Genomic DNA, 16,438 nt, shown 5'->3' on the forward strand with positions numbered 1-16,438 from the left:
ACGTATCAAAAAAAAAAAAAAAAATATATATATATATATATATATATAATAATAATAATAATATTATTATTATAAAAATCATAATTATTTTTACTATAGAAAGATACTGGCTAATATCAATCAATTTTTTATAAATACATTTTGCTACATGAAATTTAACAATACTCGATAAGAATAAATTAAATAGGACTATAAAGTTCGGAGGAGATGATTGTAGGAAATTTTATCTAACTGAAATGAACGATTAACACAAAGCCAAGCCAAGCAATCTGCCAGCCAAAAGCCGCAGCTTTTCCGATCCCGTCAAAATCGCTTGCCAACCCGTTTAAAGTCTCGCTTCCTGACCCCCACTTGGACCCTTTGTCGCAGATTTGCTTGATCATAGACGAAAGGGCTCAATCACCGAGTCCTACTCCTGAAGGCATTAAAAAACCCGTGAAATCACAGAATAATCCCATCTCGAAAGTTCTTAAGATTTCCAAACTGAAGACAAATTACAAGCCTTTTGAAGCAAAAAGGAAGCTTTGTGATAGCTATGCCTTATTCTTTGTGGACAAAAGGGTTGTTCACTTGCTGCCCAAGTTGATAGGTAAAGGAGCTTTTTAAGAAAAAGAAGCTGCCTTTGGGGGTGGATTTGAGAAAGAAAAATTTGAAGTTTCAAGTGGAGAGGGCTTTGGGAAGTGCGATACTGTACATGAGGACCGGGACATGTGTGGTGAAGGTCGTAAAAGTGTCGATGGAAAAGGACGAAGTTTTGGATATTGTGTTTGATGCGATTGTGGGGGATATTGAGAAGGTGCCAAAGAAGTGGAATGGTGCGAGGAGTCTGCACCTGAAGTTCTATGACTCTGTGGCTCTGCCGATTTATCAAGCTTTGCCAGAGCCCAGACGTGAAGTTGAAAATATAGGGTGCGAAAAGTGAGAAGGGAACCGAGCTAGTGACAATGAGGCTGAGTCCAAGAAAATAAGTGGGATCAAGGGTGGTAGTAGTGGGAAGAAGAAGAAGACTGGGAGAATTCATGAGTTGAAGTATATGGATGTTGATGATGTTATGGAGAGTGATATGGATGAGAATGAACCGGTGGGGACTGAGGATAATGATGCATTTGTAGGACAGAAGAAAAGGGAAGGAAATTTGATGGGCTAAAGTGTGCTGATGGTAATGAAGAGACAAATGCTATTGAGGATGATCATTCAACAATTCGAGAAAATAGAGGGAATAAAAGGAACAAGAGTGGAACTTTGAAGGAAGGGATTTCGATGAGATGAATGGGGATAACCGGGTCAAGAAAAAGACTGAAGCAGAGAAGGTGGAGGGTAGGAGCTAGGAAGTCAAAGGAAGATAGGTTAACAGGTTTAAAGAAGTCCGGTAGAGAGAAGGGAAAGAAAAACAGGGAGCATTATGGAAAAACAAGTGAAAGGACTGCAAAGGTGAAGGATGAAACCAAAGAAAGGTTCCTCAACAGAATGATCAACTTAGATGCAGAATTTGCGTAGGCCATTTTATGGGATGCTGAATGGTTTGAGGATCCACTGCTGAGGAATTTTGAGTCACTTTGGAACTTGGTTGCTGGGTCATAATTTGGAACTTGGTTGCTGGGTCATAATTCGGTTCGTTTGAACCATGACTCATAAATTTTGTAACAAAGTCGGCACTAATATTTTGTTTCTTTTCTCGAAGTGCTGTTACTAGAATTATGATATCATGTAAACTTGAGTTTTTTGCATGATGAAAACCAAAATTTATACTGTGTGTCAGTGGGAGTTTGATACTTGAATTTAGTTTTTGGTTTTGGCTGGCTTTGTATTGGATATGCGCTTCTTGTTAACACTTACCAATATATATGCTTCCATTCTTTTGCATGATAGATTACACTTGTACAGGGGGAAAAGCAAACAGTTCTGCGGCATATATTTCAGATCGGAGCAATTTTACAATCTCAAGTTCTCTGCCATAATTTAGTATTACTTTTTTTTTTTATAGATTCTATAGAACTTGCGATGAATTGCTTGATAAAATGTTCAATTAAACTGTTAATATGTTTTCCTTGCTATTCGTATTTAAGTGCTAAATCGACAATCATGTGTGAGTTCTTAATATCTAAGTTTCACACAGTCAAATGGTTGTCAGTAATGTGGATAAATTAAGTCATACAGAAGAATGGGTTTCTGTTGTAGTGGTTCTCAAATTCAGGTTGGACCTGGGAACTATAACTGTAGAGTGCGGACTTAATCTTTGGTTGTTGTAGTAGAGAATTGGTACAACCATACTCTCTTACGCAACAGGCTATGTGGAGAATGCTTGAAAGCAAGACCAAAGAGCTTCGGGCATACAAGTAATCTTTAATAACTTGTTTGTAGGCCCCAGTAAATTGTTATTCCAATCTTTTGAATCAAACTAACCCAGAATATGGAATCAAACTAACCCACAATTCATATTCTAGAAAGGCCCTTCTTAATTTGTGTCTCTCCATAAAGGCGATTTTTTCTGTATGAAGTATAAGATAAGAGGACAATAAATGAAATAGAAAGAATTATCTCCCAGTGATGGTGCAATGCCAGGTGAGAAGAACATTTGTGAAGGGGATCTTGCTTGGTTGATATGAATGAAGCATGTTTCCTTTTTTATATTTACAACACATTTCATTTATATATTCCCGGTTTCTCTTTATTGAACATGATCTTACTGAGAATGATTTTTGTGAAAGGGCTGATCAGTTGAGAAAAAACTATTGGGACTTCTAACATCTTTCTTGCGACTGAAACTCAAAACTGGATAACATCGAAAAGGGACAAAATGCTGTGATACAACAATACTGTCATCTGTAAGTATTCTTACTCCGATGGAGTATTACTTGCGAAAAATGTGTTTTCACTCGCTGAAGAAATTTTTTTTTTTTGTGTTGTATTGATCTTCAATTTCTCACTTTTGGCTGCCGAACGCGATGCAAATCTTAGAGGATATATTTTCTGCTACTGCTTTTACTTTGGAGTAGGACTTTTACTATTTTGTCTTTTTTGCATTTTTTTTTGCCTGGCAGTTGAAGATAATCATCACTTGAAACCATAGATACTTAAAAATGCATTGTGCGTGCTATGATTCTAACAATCAGTTTAGATCTTTTGCATCTCTTTTCTTCGCCGAGAGTCTGCTTTTTTGCTCAAGTGAATCAATACATTCATGTTTAAATTTTATGAGACAAACTACCTAGGTAAATCTGATGGCTGCTTCTGTTTTCTTTACAATTACTTTAGTTTCCCTTTAGATTGATGTATTTGATTTGGAGGAAGATTTGATGAATGAATTTCAAACGATTGCCCAATTTTTTTGAATTTTTTTAACTTAATATAGATGTGGTTCAAGTTCTACAATTATTAAAGTTATAAATAACAATATTATTCTTATGCTTCAATTTATAATGTCATCCCATGAGACAATCACCGAGTGTGTCTTTGTCCAGTTTTGGGGATATTCAGTTTTCAGGAGGATGGAGGGCAATCAATTTAATGGGACGTGTTACAGAAGGGCCGGGGAAGCTGTTCAACTTGGAGAACCTGTGAGTTTTTTTTATTCTGGCTATGTGGCGTGGGGATATTCTCATAGACGGTGGTATAATACATTGCTTATATCTAACTGAAGTGAGTAAAAAATATCTCACTGACTTGACAAACTCTTAAGTTTACGATTCGATTTTTAACGGAAAGAAACGCAATCATTATGTTAGTTTACATTTTGAATGCTACTAGAAATTAAGCATATTACTTGGTTACCTTGGAGGACTTTAAACTATAGTCAAAGCCATCATATAAAACTTATCTGCTGATCACTTCTTGTCGATAGAAAACCTTCGAAATCCTATCCATGATTTAGTATATAAGTTCTAGTTTTTGTTAGAAAAGAGGACAAAGGTCTTAAATTTGATTGCAAGTATTTTGTTTGACCCCTACAAGTTCTGCAAAATCAAGAATTTGCAGAGGCAGCATGTGATAATCTGATGTGGTTTCTGTAAAAATCGGAAGGAGAGGAGCATCAATTGCCCCACAAGAAGGAATATTACTGGACATGATACCTGTGTCATCGCCATCAATTTTGAGAATTTAATTTTCAAGTACAAAATCAAAGGCATATGAGGTCGTGGAATCTGACACTTCCCACCACAACATGGACGTTAAAATGTTTCAAAAAACTGATTCTTGAAATCAGCCAAGTCCCAAACCTCAGACCTTGAGTTGTACGATGAAAGAGATAAATGGACAAGCCTGCCTGTGGGGCTGCAAAATGCATGTTTAGTCCATTTAATTAATGATGATGACTGATTATTTTATCTCCATAAATTAAATCAAATTCTTTTAACTTACATTTGCATAGATGGATTTGAAATTAATCGATTTCGAAGATAGTTTTGGTATATGAAATATTAAATCTTTATATCACATATTTTCAAAAATTAATGAAATCCAACAAATTTTTTTAAAATAAAAATTAGAATTTCAGATTTGATGATGACATCTAAGAGTCAAAAGTGCAAAGAAAAAGACAGTTCAAAACAAGAAAATAGTGGGGATGCCATTGCCCACTATTTAAGACAAAATTCAAACCCTTTTTACTGCAGTTTTAACCTTTACCTTTGTTCACATTTTGAACCCTCGCCTTCCCTTCCTCCTCGCGATTCGTGTCACCCGAAAAAACTATACACAAAATGACACAACACACATACCAGTTGCATTACAGATAGGAGCGAGTATCGAATGTGTGAGCACTGTTTGGCTCGGTCTCTGTATCCGTAGGTGGGGAAAAAGGAAATATAATGACACTGTCTCGCCAACAAAATCCTTAGGAACCGATACTATTCCTACTTAATGCTTCTGCCGCTGCAAATTTTTTACCTTTCTTGCTTTTTTCTCTGTGGAAGTCAAACAAACGCCCGTTTGGCTATTTGCAGTTTTTTGAGCTTGCCATTTACAAAGATTTCAGCTCATGGCCGTAGCATTAGATTGTGCTTTTTGTCTTGGAACATGGGTTTTCATCCCCAAAGGTAAAACTAAGGTTCGGCATTTTTTTTCATGATTTTTCTTTTTGTGATTTAGTTCATATTCTTGACGGGTTCGTTGATATCTTGTTAGTTTCTTCGAACATATTATTTGCATTGCTGGGGTACATAGTAAATGATTTCTTTACCGGGCCTTCCTTTCATGTCTTTTCTTGTTCAGCTAGTTTTTCTCTTATTTCCAGACGTTAGAAGCAGTGTTCCGTCGCACGTTCATAGCATTCATATTGATGAAAATTTGTTATATTTTTGTCATCTGTGTTTTGTGTTTTCTTTGTCAGAGTCTCTTTAGTGGGAGATGGATTTAAAATGTCGCTTCAAACCTGGAAAAATTATCTTGCCAATTTCTTTTTCATCTTTTTGATACAAGTCATACGACGAGGGTCGAGACAAGGGATCCTTCTTGCCATTTTCTTTTTGGTCAAACCTTGGAGGATGCGTTTTTCCATTTGTTTAATTCTTAGCTTTTGTTCTGGTTTCCTTATAAGCTCAAGCAGTTATTTGAATAGTTGAGAACGGTCCTGGTTTTCAGTATATATGCACATATTGCAAAAGTCAGGAAACAGATTTTGACATTCTATTAACATCAGATGTGGTTGAAGTCACAAGTGCTCGGAAGTTACAAATGCTGTCCTAATATGTTATCCATGGTAGTCTCGTCGAGTTCAAAGAGGCTGCTTTATATAACATCCGCTTGAATTCACTCTCTGTGGTTTTGCTCTTTTTTTTTTTATGTTTTAAAGCTTGGTGTTTGTTTTCATATATTGCATTAGTCCTAAAGAACCTCAAACTAACTCAAAATGCTAATCGAAAATGCTACTGTCTCAGGGGAAAAACAGATACTACATGCCGTTCTTTAACAATAACTCTTCGTTATTAGAATCTGATAGATGGGGAATCAATTGAGTTATGTAGCCTAGGGGAATCATTTACTATTGCCTTCAATTTTATTCGTAGTACATTTTTTGTTCTTGAAGAGTTAGATATGAATCTCATTATATATTTGATTTTGCATGACAAGGATGAAATTTGTTGAGAAATGAAACTCGGATTGAGAGAATTATCAATTAAAAGTATTTATTTGGCTGCCATAGGAATTGAAAACACTGTAAGTGTTATCGCTGTATTCTTAGACGTATTCTTGTGGAACTACATTATAGTTTCTTTCTTTCATATCAGATTCTTTGCTTGACTTGTATCACAGGCATTTGCACGCTCATTTTATTATCTTGATTTCTATTTGAAAATTTTTGGTTGCCATGCACATTGTGTCTACCTACGGTGATGTCATGTTATAGAATTACACAGAGAAGTAGGAATCATGCGAGTTAAAGCAACTCGATCAATATCTACACGATGTCCTTGTTTAGGCTTCCTTGCTAAGTTTGATTCTTGCATGCCAATATAATAGTAATCTTTGTAACAAAGGTTGCATACTTCTTTGTGAACCTCCTTTTGTAGGTCCCGATATCGCTGGAATGCTTACTTCAGGGTTTGGAGCCGTTTGACGTTTACATATGAGTAGGCAGGCTCATTTGTGAATGACATTCGCCAGTCTTAGGGAATGAAGCCATTGGTCCGCGAAGCACATGAACTATTGTAACATATTGACAGTTTGATACGAAGGTGCAGTTTTATTTTTGAGGCATTGTAGATTTTCTGCGATTTCATTTGTTGGCGCATCTTCATTTGCTTAAAATTTAGTATCCATCAAGTCTTGTTTTGGTTATATCAGTACAAGGTATGCAAGATGACTATTTTCATCCACTTAAGGTAGCCAGGATTATCGTTTGGGGTGAAAATATTTCTATTGTCATTTCCTTCTGTGCTATTGATCATAAAGATAACACAGATTAAAATCACAATCCCACTTATTGTCTCTCTCCCTCTTTTAATAAACAGACTGTGTTTAGTTTTCTCTTTTTTTTTTTATACGAGGATGAAATCCGCAATAGTTTTCCCATATTTGTTTATTCATCTTTTGGTGCGGATTGAATAAACCCGACAAGTTTTCTCATATTTATTGAATAGAACCATTAACTCAATTAATGAACAGGCGATGGCGTACGTTAAAGTTTTCTTAAATGACATTCCTCACAAGATTTCAATATTACACAACTTTTTATATTAAATTTATCTTGAGATTTCGATAAATGAAAATTTTGTATTGATTTTTATATTGTAAGAATTGTTGTACAAATTTGATTGTACATGTAATATCGCTGTTGTGATTAAAATGATATTATTAATATCATTAACCGGAAAAAGAAAAAATGAGAAGAACGAATTCGAACATATTTCCAAGAATACATGGCTACAATTGAACAAAAGAATCCAAAAGAATGAAAGAATTGCATCAACAGGTGTAAAAATTACACAATTTTAAAGAAAACCGAGTCATTCAAAATCTTGAGCGCTTGCATTCAGCGGGGATTCCCTGGGGGAACCTCTTAAAATCAGTGCAGTAATTGTAGATCATATACTTCTGCTGAACCCATCGCAACCTGTTTCTGCCGTTGCTGTCCAGTTCCTGAGTCTGCCATGCCTGATTCCCATTCAATGAATCGCTGGGTTCCGAAGATTCGATTTTGAAATTCCGGTAAGTGGCCACAAATGGAGCTTTGGTCCAATCCGTCTTCACTCGCCCGCCTTGCGTCGCCCAGTCGTCAGCATTCCACAGGCTGGCGTACACTCTCATGGGCTGGCTTTTGGGGAAAGGAGTTCCGATTGCTTCGTGGTTGTTGAATACCCTGATCGGGATATTGTCCACCAAAAATCTGAAAATTACGCAATAACAAGAATTGGGATAGTTCAAATTCGTGCAAATGATGGATATATATTATTGCGGAATGGTTGCATGATTGCATTTATACATACATGATGCGTTGAGGATTCCAGACGATTGAGTAAGTGTGGAATGCTGCGGTTGGGTCGAACCAGAGACGAAACTGTTGCTCCTTGTCTCCTTTCCCCTGCGCAGTAAACATTGGTGTGGACTGTGTATGGATCTCCGGAAGAATTTCCCAGGAACTCGAAATCGATTTCGTCATGTCCTTGCCCTTGGGATGACAACTGCACCTCAAAATTTAAAATCTGTAATTCACTAGTTTTTGACAAGGTTTTAAACAGGATTAGTTTCAAGAATCACGCATGACTTACGAAAAAAGTTGTGACTGTCCCGGCGGAATTTCCAGGGACAAGCTTGAGTTGGGTGTCAAATCTTCCATAGATATACTCATTCCTGGACTGGAACCCGGAACCCGAATACTGATCGAGCGAAAGAGTCAAGGCCCGGCCACCTTCAAGAACCTTGCCACGGCCTTGGCCCCATGTGATTTCAGCGTCTCGGTTGAAATCAGCTGAAGTGGCCAGGAAACAGGCCACGAAAACGGTGAACAGAAGAAGCATCGATGAACTTGAAGAATTCCAAAATCTCATTCAAGCTGAGAGGTGAAAGTGCCCCTACTATGAATGAAAATCAAGATTTATACAGAGAGTATGGGATTGGTTACAGCTGTGGTTGAGTTTGCAGAAAAAGGGAAAAAGTGTGTGTTATCCTGTGGAATTGAGCTGGAGTTAACGCGTTAAGCCACCGATGGGTGTTCAGATTCTCAAAAAGGCTGATTTCAAATACATCACAGCTATCAGGTTGTTTGTCACAGGAAGCTTCTTCGCTTGGGGCCAATAAATATGGAGCAAGTTACTCGTGATAAAATGATACTTTTAGGCTACTTTTGGTTGAAGGATAGAGTAAACTAATGATTAGTACGTAAATGATAAAGAAAATGATTGTGATAGGATTGTAATATATGGTGTAAAATAATATTATGTTTGGTAAGATTTTTAAGTGTAGGATTATTTTGAATTTTTTGATGAAAAGACGAATTTGCCCTTCCCCTTCGCGACGGCGACAGTGGCGGTGGTGGCCGGCGGTCGGGCGGAAATGGTCTGCCGGAAAAGGTCGGCGGGTGAGAGGGCCTGAAACGTCGCTATTAGCGACGGATTTGCCGGAAATGGTCTGCCGGAAATGATCTTGCGACGGATTTACCGTCGCCGATCTTGTTTAGATCGGCGACAATTTCTGAAAAACCGTCGCTATTAGCGACGGTTTTTGAGAAAACCGTGGCTATTAGCGACGGTTTTTGAGAAAACCGTCGCTATTTGGGACAGATTTTTACAAACCGTCGCTAACTTGAGTTTGAATTTAGGAGAGGGTAAAAATGGAAAAATAGGAGGTATTAAGAGTGGGATAATTTATCACACCTAAATTGTCAGTATTATTTGTCCAACAAATAGTAGCTACAGTGCGGGCTTTTCAATTTTATCACGGGCCCTCGTATTTCCTAAAAATCCAACCAAACGGGTGATTAGCCGGGATAAAATAATCTATCCCGGCTAATCACTCGAACCAAACGCAGCCTTAACATAAAAATAATATTTTTTTTTATTAAGTTTGAGATTAATATTGAGAAATTATATTTTACTTTAAAATAACAATTATATTAGTATTCTGATTCTTTTATAAGGTAAAAATATCAACTTTTTTTCTTTTCGATTTTTGAGTTACAATAAAAAGGATAAGAAAGACATTGGAAACATGAGAAGAAAACATCACACGATTTGAACAATTGATTCCAAAAAACATTAGTCAAGATAAAATAAAAGTAACAACTAGTTTAATGAACAATAATTTTTAAAATTTTAACTTGTGTATTTTTCGACATTTAAGCATATTAAAAAACTTAACTATTGTAACGATCATGGATTATTTGGCTGAACCAACATGGACTTGGGTCTATAATAGACATGTCAAAACGGGCTGGCGGGGTGGGCCAGTCCGCCACCCGCCGCAACCTGCCATTATGCGGGGCGGGGCGGGGCAACATTTCCGCGGACCTCTAAATGGCCAACCCAGCCCAACCCACCTTGGGCCGCGGGCTAGGCGGGCCGACCCGTTTATTTTTTTAAGAAAAAAAATACTAAACAATATCGCAGTAAATATAGAAGAAAAATATATTTCAGTCAAATAGTTTCATAAAATACTTAAAAACATTGAAATAAGAAATTAAGAAATCATCAACATAATCCATAAAAAGTAAAGTGCTTAAACCAAACATGAAGATTGAGACATGGAAGAGAACAAAAATTCGAGAAAAGAGACGGTTGTAAATTTTAGAAAATATTATGTGTTCAACAATACACATAATTATCAAACCTCCGCCGGGTCTACAAAATTTCACCACAACTCGTCGGATTTCAAACGAAACTGCTCCTGGGTTCACAAACAATTGTTATGCTTAAAAATTATTTTAAGATTCATGAATAAAATTTATAAAAATTTCTTCCTTTTAAGATTCATGAATAAAATTTACAGAGATTCAGATTTTATTAGAGTGAGTGATGGAAGCGAGGCCAAGGAGAAAAATAAGAAAGAAATAAGATAAGAGAGTGATGGAGACGCATGAGACTTATTCCAATTTTTATATAAAACTTAAAAATTAAATATATATATATATATATATATATATATATATTATATATAAAATTCTATCCTAATTTGACAGGCCAACCCGCTCTGTTTGGGCTCGACCCATCTTGGCCCGCAACTCAAATGGGGTCAGCCCATTTGGCTCGCCTCCAAACGAGCTATTATTTTATCAACTCAACCCTCTTAATTTTAATAGCGAGGCGGGCCGGTCCGATGGGCCTGACCCAATTTGACAAGTCTAGTCCATACCCATGCACCACTAATCATGCCCATGCATGAGCATCGGCCCATGCCCATGCACCGTCACTCATAGAATTCTTTCGCCTCGCCCAACACTTGAACCAGAACCTCCATGCACATATACTTAGATTCTTAAAGTGTGAATACTAGTTGGGCTAGCTGGTTGAATGAATTTCAAATTTTAAAGCCTATATCAAAACACGTTGAATGAATTTCTAAAAATTTTCATTTATGGATTTTAAATCCTATAATTTCTAATAAAATTTTCTTTTATGGATTTTAAATCCTATATCAAAACACGTTGAATGAATTTCAAATTTTTAGCTTCGATTTCGAGTGATTTTTTCAAAGAATAATATACTCGAAACTTTAATTTATGGAGTTATTTAAAATTTTAATAAAAAGTTTAATTAATGGAATTATTTAAATTTTAAAAGAAAAGAGGCTCTGTTTTCTAAGCACAAAAAATTAATAAAAAGTTTAAAGCGGATTCAGGGACGTTTCTCATTTAATTCAAGAATTAAATGCATCAGTAATCATTTTTAATTTTTATGTTTGCCAACATTTCAGTCCTGCCCATTAAATGAAGGCAACTGAAGTTTAGGGGTAGCCAATAAAGTTAAAAATAATTTATTTGGATCCATATATTTCAAATCCATAAATTTATTTTTATAAAAACAAGATCATAACAATATTCTATGTTAATTATGATGTATATCAACCTCACACAATAATCGCGATATTTGAAATTCATTCTACTTTATGTAACTAATATATAAATAAGTAGACTATGTATTTAATATTCATCTATTGTTTCATTGTTAATAATAAAACTATAATCAAAATTCATAAATTTCAAATATATCTTCTCAAACAATGAACATGATTCGTTGTTGTGTCATTTCTGCGTCATCTATTTAGGCACGCTCGGGACATAAAAAAACCGACTGAAATGAAAGATATCTTAAAATTCGACAATATTTAACTCGATTTGATTGATTATATGTTGCCAACCTCAATATAGTTACATTCTAATATGATCAATTTAGATTTAATTCTCAGTAGCCAAAACATGATTTCTATTCAAAAAGTGGCATTTCTCAGTCGAACTCAAAAGAGTGGGTCGGTCGGTATCTTACTACCAAACAAGATACTTGGCATTTAGGAGGAGGGAAGCACTGCAACCCTATGCTTACTTTTCACAGAAACCCTCATCAAAACCAACAATTTTAAATGCATAGATTAGATTAGAGCCTGTTGTGAATTGTGACAGGTGGAGAATATCAAGAAAACTGAGTGGGAAGATATTAAAGTGAAGATTCAAATTATAGATTTTTTCATGAGTTCAGTCAAGTTCTCGATCCCTGGTTGATAAAATCTACCCTTACAATACATGGTCTTTCTTCGAACTGAAATATTTATATATTTTCGGCATGTACGTACCATATTTCTTTTAACATGTCCTAATGAAAACAATTTTCCAAGAGTATAAGTTTACCAACTAATTCCATTTACTAGTATCTTAAACACAGACGTTGGATCCATGGAAATTGACGTTCTATGTCGATTCTGCCAAATCCCCATCACCTAAAGCATGCAGCATGTTGGTAGTTAGCTACTTCAAAGAAATTTACATGTGCCAAGATTCTTTTAATACAATAAAGAGAGAGAGATTCAAATCTTCCCATATATTTGATGCTCGATCATCTGTTGCATGAATTGATGAAATGTTAACCATGCAAATATTTTATATTTGACTAAATATTCATCACATCTTATAGTACATCGTTGTGTGAGAGTTAAATGATGGTTTAAATGCACCTGCAACACATACCAACTAACCACACATACTTAATTACCTGTGTGTATGTATATTATATGCACTTCAGTTATATATAAACCGCTTCCTCTTGCATTCATCCCCAGTGCATGTCTCTGAACAACTTTACCCTTCCTCCTATCATTCTTCCCATTCCTGGAAGATGGATTCAAGAATGGAAATTAAGCCGGCACCGCTGCCTCTGTGGGTGGTTGTTGCTGCTCTGCTGCTTTCCCAAAACTTGGTTATCCCTGTCATGTCTTTTGAGGATCAGAAAAACTACTATGCTCCAACTCCTCCAACAGGCAATGCGCTTTTCTTTTTTCTCTGTGTGTACGACGTACACGCTCATTCATGCACATATATTGGCGTTTCTTGGTTTATGTTTGCAAAGGCATATATATGTTTTTTTTTTTTGGAAACATGGAAAGGCATGGCCGCATGGATTTTATCATCCACTTGTTTTTCTCAAGAAAACATAACAAGGACATGAGCTTAAGCTTTATTGTTTGATTCTCGTTCTGTGTGAATGAAAAAGGATACATTGTTTTAAGCATGCAAATGTGGAATAGTACTGAGTTGGCGAACAACCCCTCAAACATGCGAGCTGAATTCTTTTCTTTTCTTTTCTTTTTCTTTTTGGTTACAGTCTCATTCACCCCTCCAGCACATGGTTCAAGAGGTGGACATGCAACACCAACACCTTCTCATGGAGGTGGCAGCTATGGAGGCACACCACCGGTCAACTGCGGTAATCCCCCAGGCGGTGGACCTCTCCCCACCACTCCATCTCCTCCAACAGGGGGTGGTACTGGTGGCGGATATCACAACCCCCCTCCAACTTCAATCCCAACCCCAACTACTCCGACCACTCCAACTCCTCCAACCGGGGGTGCTGGTGGCCCTTCAACTTCAATCCCTACCCCAACTACTCCGACCACCCCAACTCCTCCGACTGGGGGTGGTACTGGTGGCGGATATTACAACCCCCCTCCAACGTCAATCCCTGGCCCAACTACTCCGACTACTCCAACGCTACCCATTGGAAGTCCTCCAACCATCCCCATTATCGGCCCCGGAGTTCCGACCACTCCAGGCGTCACCGTTCCATCACCTCCATTTTCGTTCACGCCAGTCTCTCCACCTTTTACTTGCATGTAAGTCTGTGTCAGCTTTTTATAATTTTATTTTCAGAATATGAAAGGTATCAACAGCTTGATTCTTTCTTCAAATGTCCACTTCTTCAATTTCTCCACAATTAAATTTCACACCACATTTCCAAATCTCGCCACTGATTTAAGATTTTAGCATCCCTTCTCCTTCTTTCACACAGTTGCCATTGCTGCTTTTCATATATGAAAACCACACACACACACACACACACACACACATATATACACACACACACACACACACACACGCGCGCGCGCGCACGCAGATCATGGCTTCAAATATCAAAACTAAAAAAGTAAAGCTTGATAATCTTTTCTTACCTGTGAATTGCAGCTACTGGAGCACTAACCCTGGATTGATATGGGGTTTGTTTGGTTGGATTGGAACAATTGGCAGCACATTCGGAGTGACCAGTTTACCTGGAATTGGTGCCAATATGAACTTGGTACAGGCTCTTTCAAACACTCGTAGAGATGGCTTTGGAGAGCTTTACAGGCAAGGGACAGCTGCTTTGCTAAACTCCGCAGCTGACTCGAGGTTCCCTTACACAACCACACAGGTCAGGGATAGTTTTGTTGCCGCGCTTAGCTCCAACAAGGCTGCAGCAACTCAGGCACGGGTCTTCAAGCTGGCTAACGAGGGTAAAACCAAGAAAAGAGCCTGAAAATTAGTGATTAAGGATCTGCGTTGTCTGACATTCAGTTCTGTTCTCGCTGTATTCTAAAATCACAAATATCGCCTGCGTTATCCTGTCCTTAGCTAGATCAACGTTTTATGTTCTTTAAGTTCCGTTTCCCTTATTACTGTAACCAAGTCAAGACGGATATCAACCTAATCCTTTCTTCTGTCACTACCTTAATCACTCTATTTCAATATTTATGGCTCCGAAAGATGATTTCATCACTCGCACATCTCCCAACACTCGCAATCAGTATAGCACGAGTTGATCCAGCAAACCATCGTGTTCTCCGGAATATGACACTACAAAGGAGCGGTTCGAATTCACAATGTTGCAACTCTTCTTTTCATGTGGTGGTGATGACATTACAGTACTTTTCAATTACCAGATGTCACTCATGATACACACACACACACACACACTTGTCCTAACCACAAACAGGCATGCAGGTGATGTCGGATATATATGTAAAATATAAAAGTTCAACACAGAGTGAAATTTAAAGAAAATTTCTAAGTTCTAGCAAAAATGTGAACTTGCCTAACTTCACAAGCACAAGTATCAATAGCTCAATCAGAAAAAATTGCACTTCAATTTTTTTTTTTTTTTTAAAAAACGACATCCGTTTGCTAAACACACGTTGCATCTTGCTATTTCAACAAACGATGTGCAGAAAAAGTCATCTTGCCGTTTCCTGTAATGTTCACTTCAAATTATCCAGCATGAACAGCCCTTTGAATATTTCATCATTGCGAAAGCCCTCAGATTTTCGTCCCAACATGGCTGAGAAACCACAAATCAAAACACGAGTAATATTATTTGATTGATTAACGCTCTCATGCAGTACTGCACCGGATCCATTAGGGTCGAGTATATTTCAATGTAAAGTGGTATTTTATTTTTTAATCCTCAAGTATATTTGGTCATTTTCTTAAAAAAAAGAGTAAATAAATTTAAGAAAAATATATTCCAAACAACTAATACATGATTATTTCCTGAAATAATTTAACCATTCACTTAAAAAAATCAATTTAATAGCATTATTATTTTTAAAAATAACAACGAAATTTAACAGATAAAATCGTTTTTCATCTTTATGATTACACCATGTGCTTTAAATTACAACATATAAATATCCCTCATACTAAATGAATTATTATAAAGATTTCACTATATCCAAATATTCATAAACAAATCAAAACCTATTCAATTATCATCAGTTTTGTAACATATATATAATTAATAAACAACTATTACATATTTAATTATAAATCACATAATTAGTTTAATGAAAATAATAATTGAGGTAGCTAATATTAACGAAATAAACGGAAATGACTTGAAAGCCAATAGTTAATGTCATTTGTCACGATAGTTATTAACAATTATAAATTATATTGAATCATTCGCGGCATACCACACATCGGTTTATTTCATCCTATCTATGTGCTCATGATAAGATGGATGACCAAGATCTGCCTGTACATATATATGACCCACTTTTTTTTTTGAAATTGTATATTTGACAAGATCTTACCCGTTGAAATGAAGTGAAGGTAATTAGGCCCACATAGATAGGATCTCATCTACCGCACGCACCCATCTCACTAGCCAACAAAAAGTTTTGCACGTCCATATTAAAGGCATACTAATGATGACAAACCTTGATATAATGCTGATTGATACGTTCCAACATGATCAAAAAATATAGTGGTAAAAGTATTTAATATTCGACAAGGATATCAAATTTCCACAAGACATAATTCAAATACTATTCGGAAGTTAACTTTCATAGATGCACAAATGACTACTTTTCAAATGCTATATTTATTTAAGAACAAATGATAAAATATTTTTCGGACCACAAATTATTTACTGACAATATGAATATGATGATATTGTAGGAAACTATGATGCATGAGTCGTAGGTATACAATTATCTATATTACCCGTGACTTTGGATGTCATCACTCACGTTTGGTATAACTCTT

The 16,438-nt window shown here is 36.5% G+C and overlaps 1 protein-coding gene and 2 pseudogenes across 1 annotated transcript; 2 read left to right on the forward strand and 1 right to left on the reverse strand.

The window, feature by feature from the left end:
• Positions 1-243: 243 nt before the first annotated feature.
• LOC140838108 (uncharacterized) lies at positions 244-6,872 on the forward strand (annotated as a pseudogene).
• Positions 6,873-7,327: 455 nt separating this feature from the next.
• LOC140838546 (xyloglucan endotransglucosylase/hydrolase protein 24-like) lies at positions 7,328-8,540 on the reverse strand (annotated as a pseudogene).
• Positions 8,541-12,652: 4,112 nt separating this feature from the next.
• On the forward strand, positions 12,653-14,610 carry LOC140838545 (uncharacterized). The gene is made up of 3 exons (XM_073204935.1): positions 12,653-12,900; positions 13,245-13,752; positions 14,102-14,610. The coding sequence occupies exons 1-3, from the start codon at positions 12,759-12,761 to the stop codon at positions 14,430-14,432; spliced, it is 981 nt and encodes a 326-aa protein (XP_073061036.1). The 5' UTR covers positions 12,653-12,758; the 3' UTR covers positions 14,433-14,610.
• The last annotated feature ends 1,828 nt before the right edge of the window (positions 14,611-16,438 follow it).

The sequence above is a fragment of the Primulina eburnea genome, chromosome 8 (assembly GCF_022965805.1).
Source record: "Primulina eburnea isolate SZY01 chromosome 8, ASM2296580v1, whole genome shotgun sequence".
Taxonomy (NCBI): Eukaryota; Viridiplantae; Streptophyta; class Magnoliopsida; order Lamiales; family Gesneriaceae; genus Primulina; species Primulina eburnea.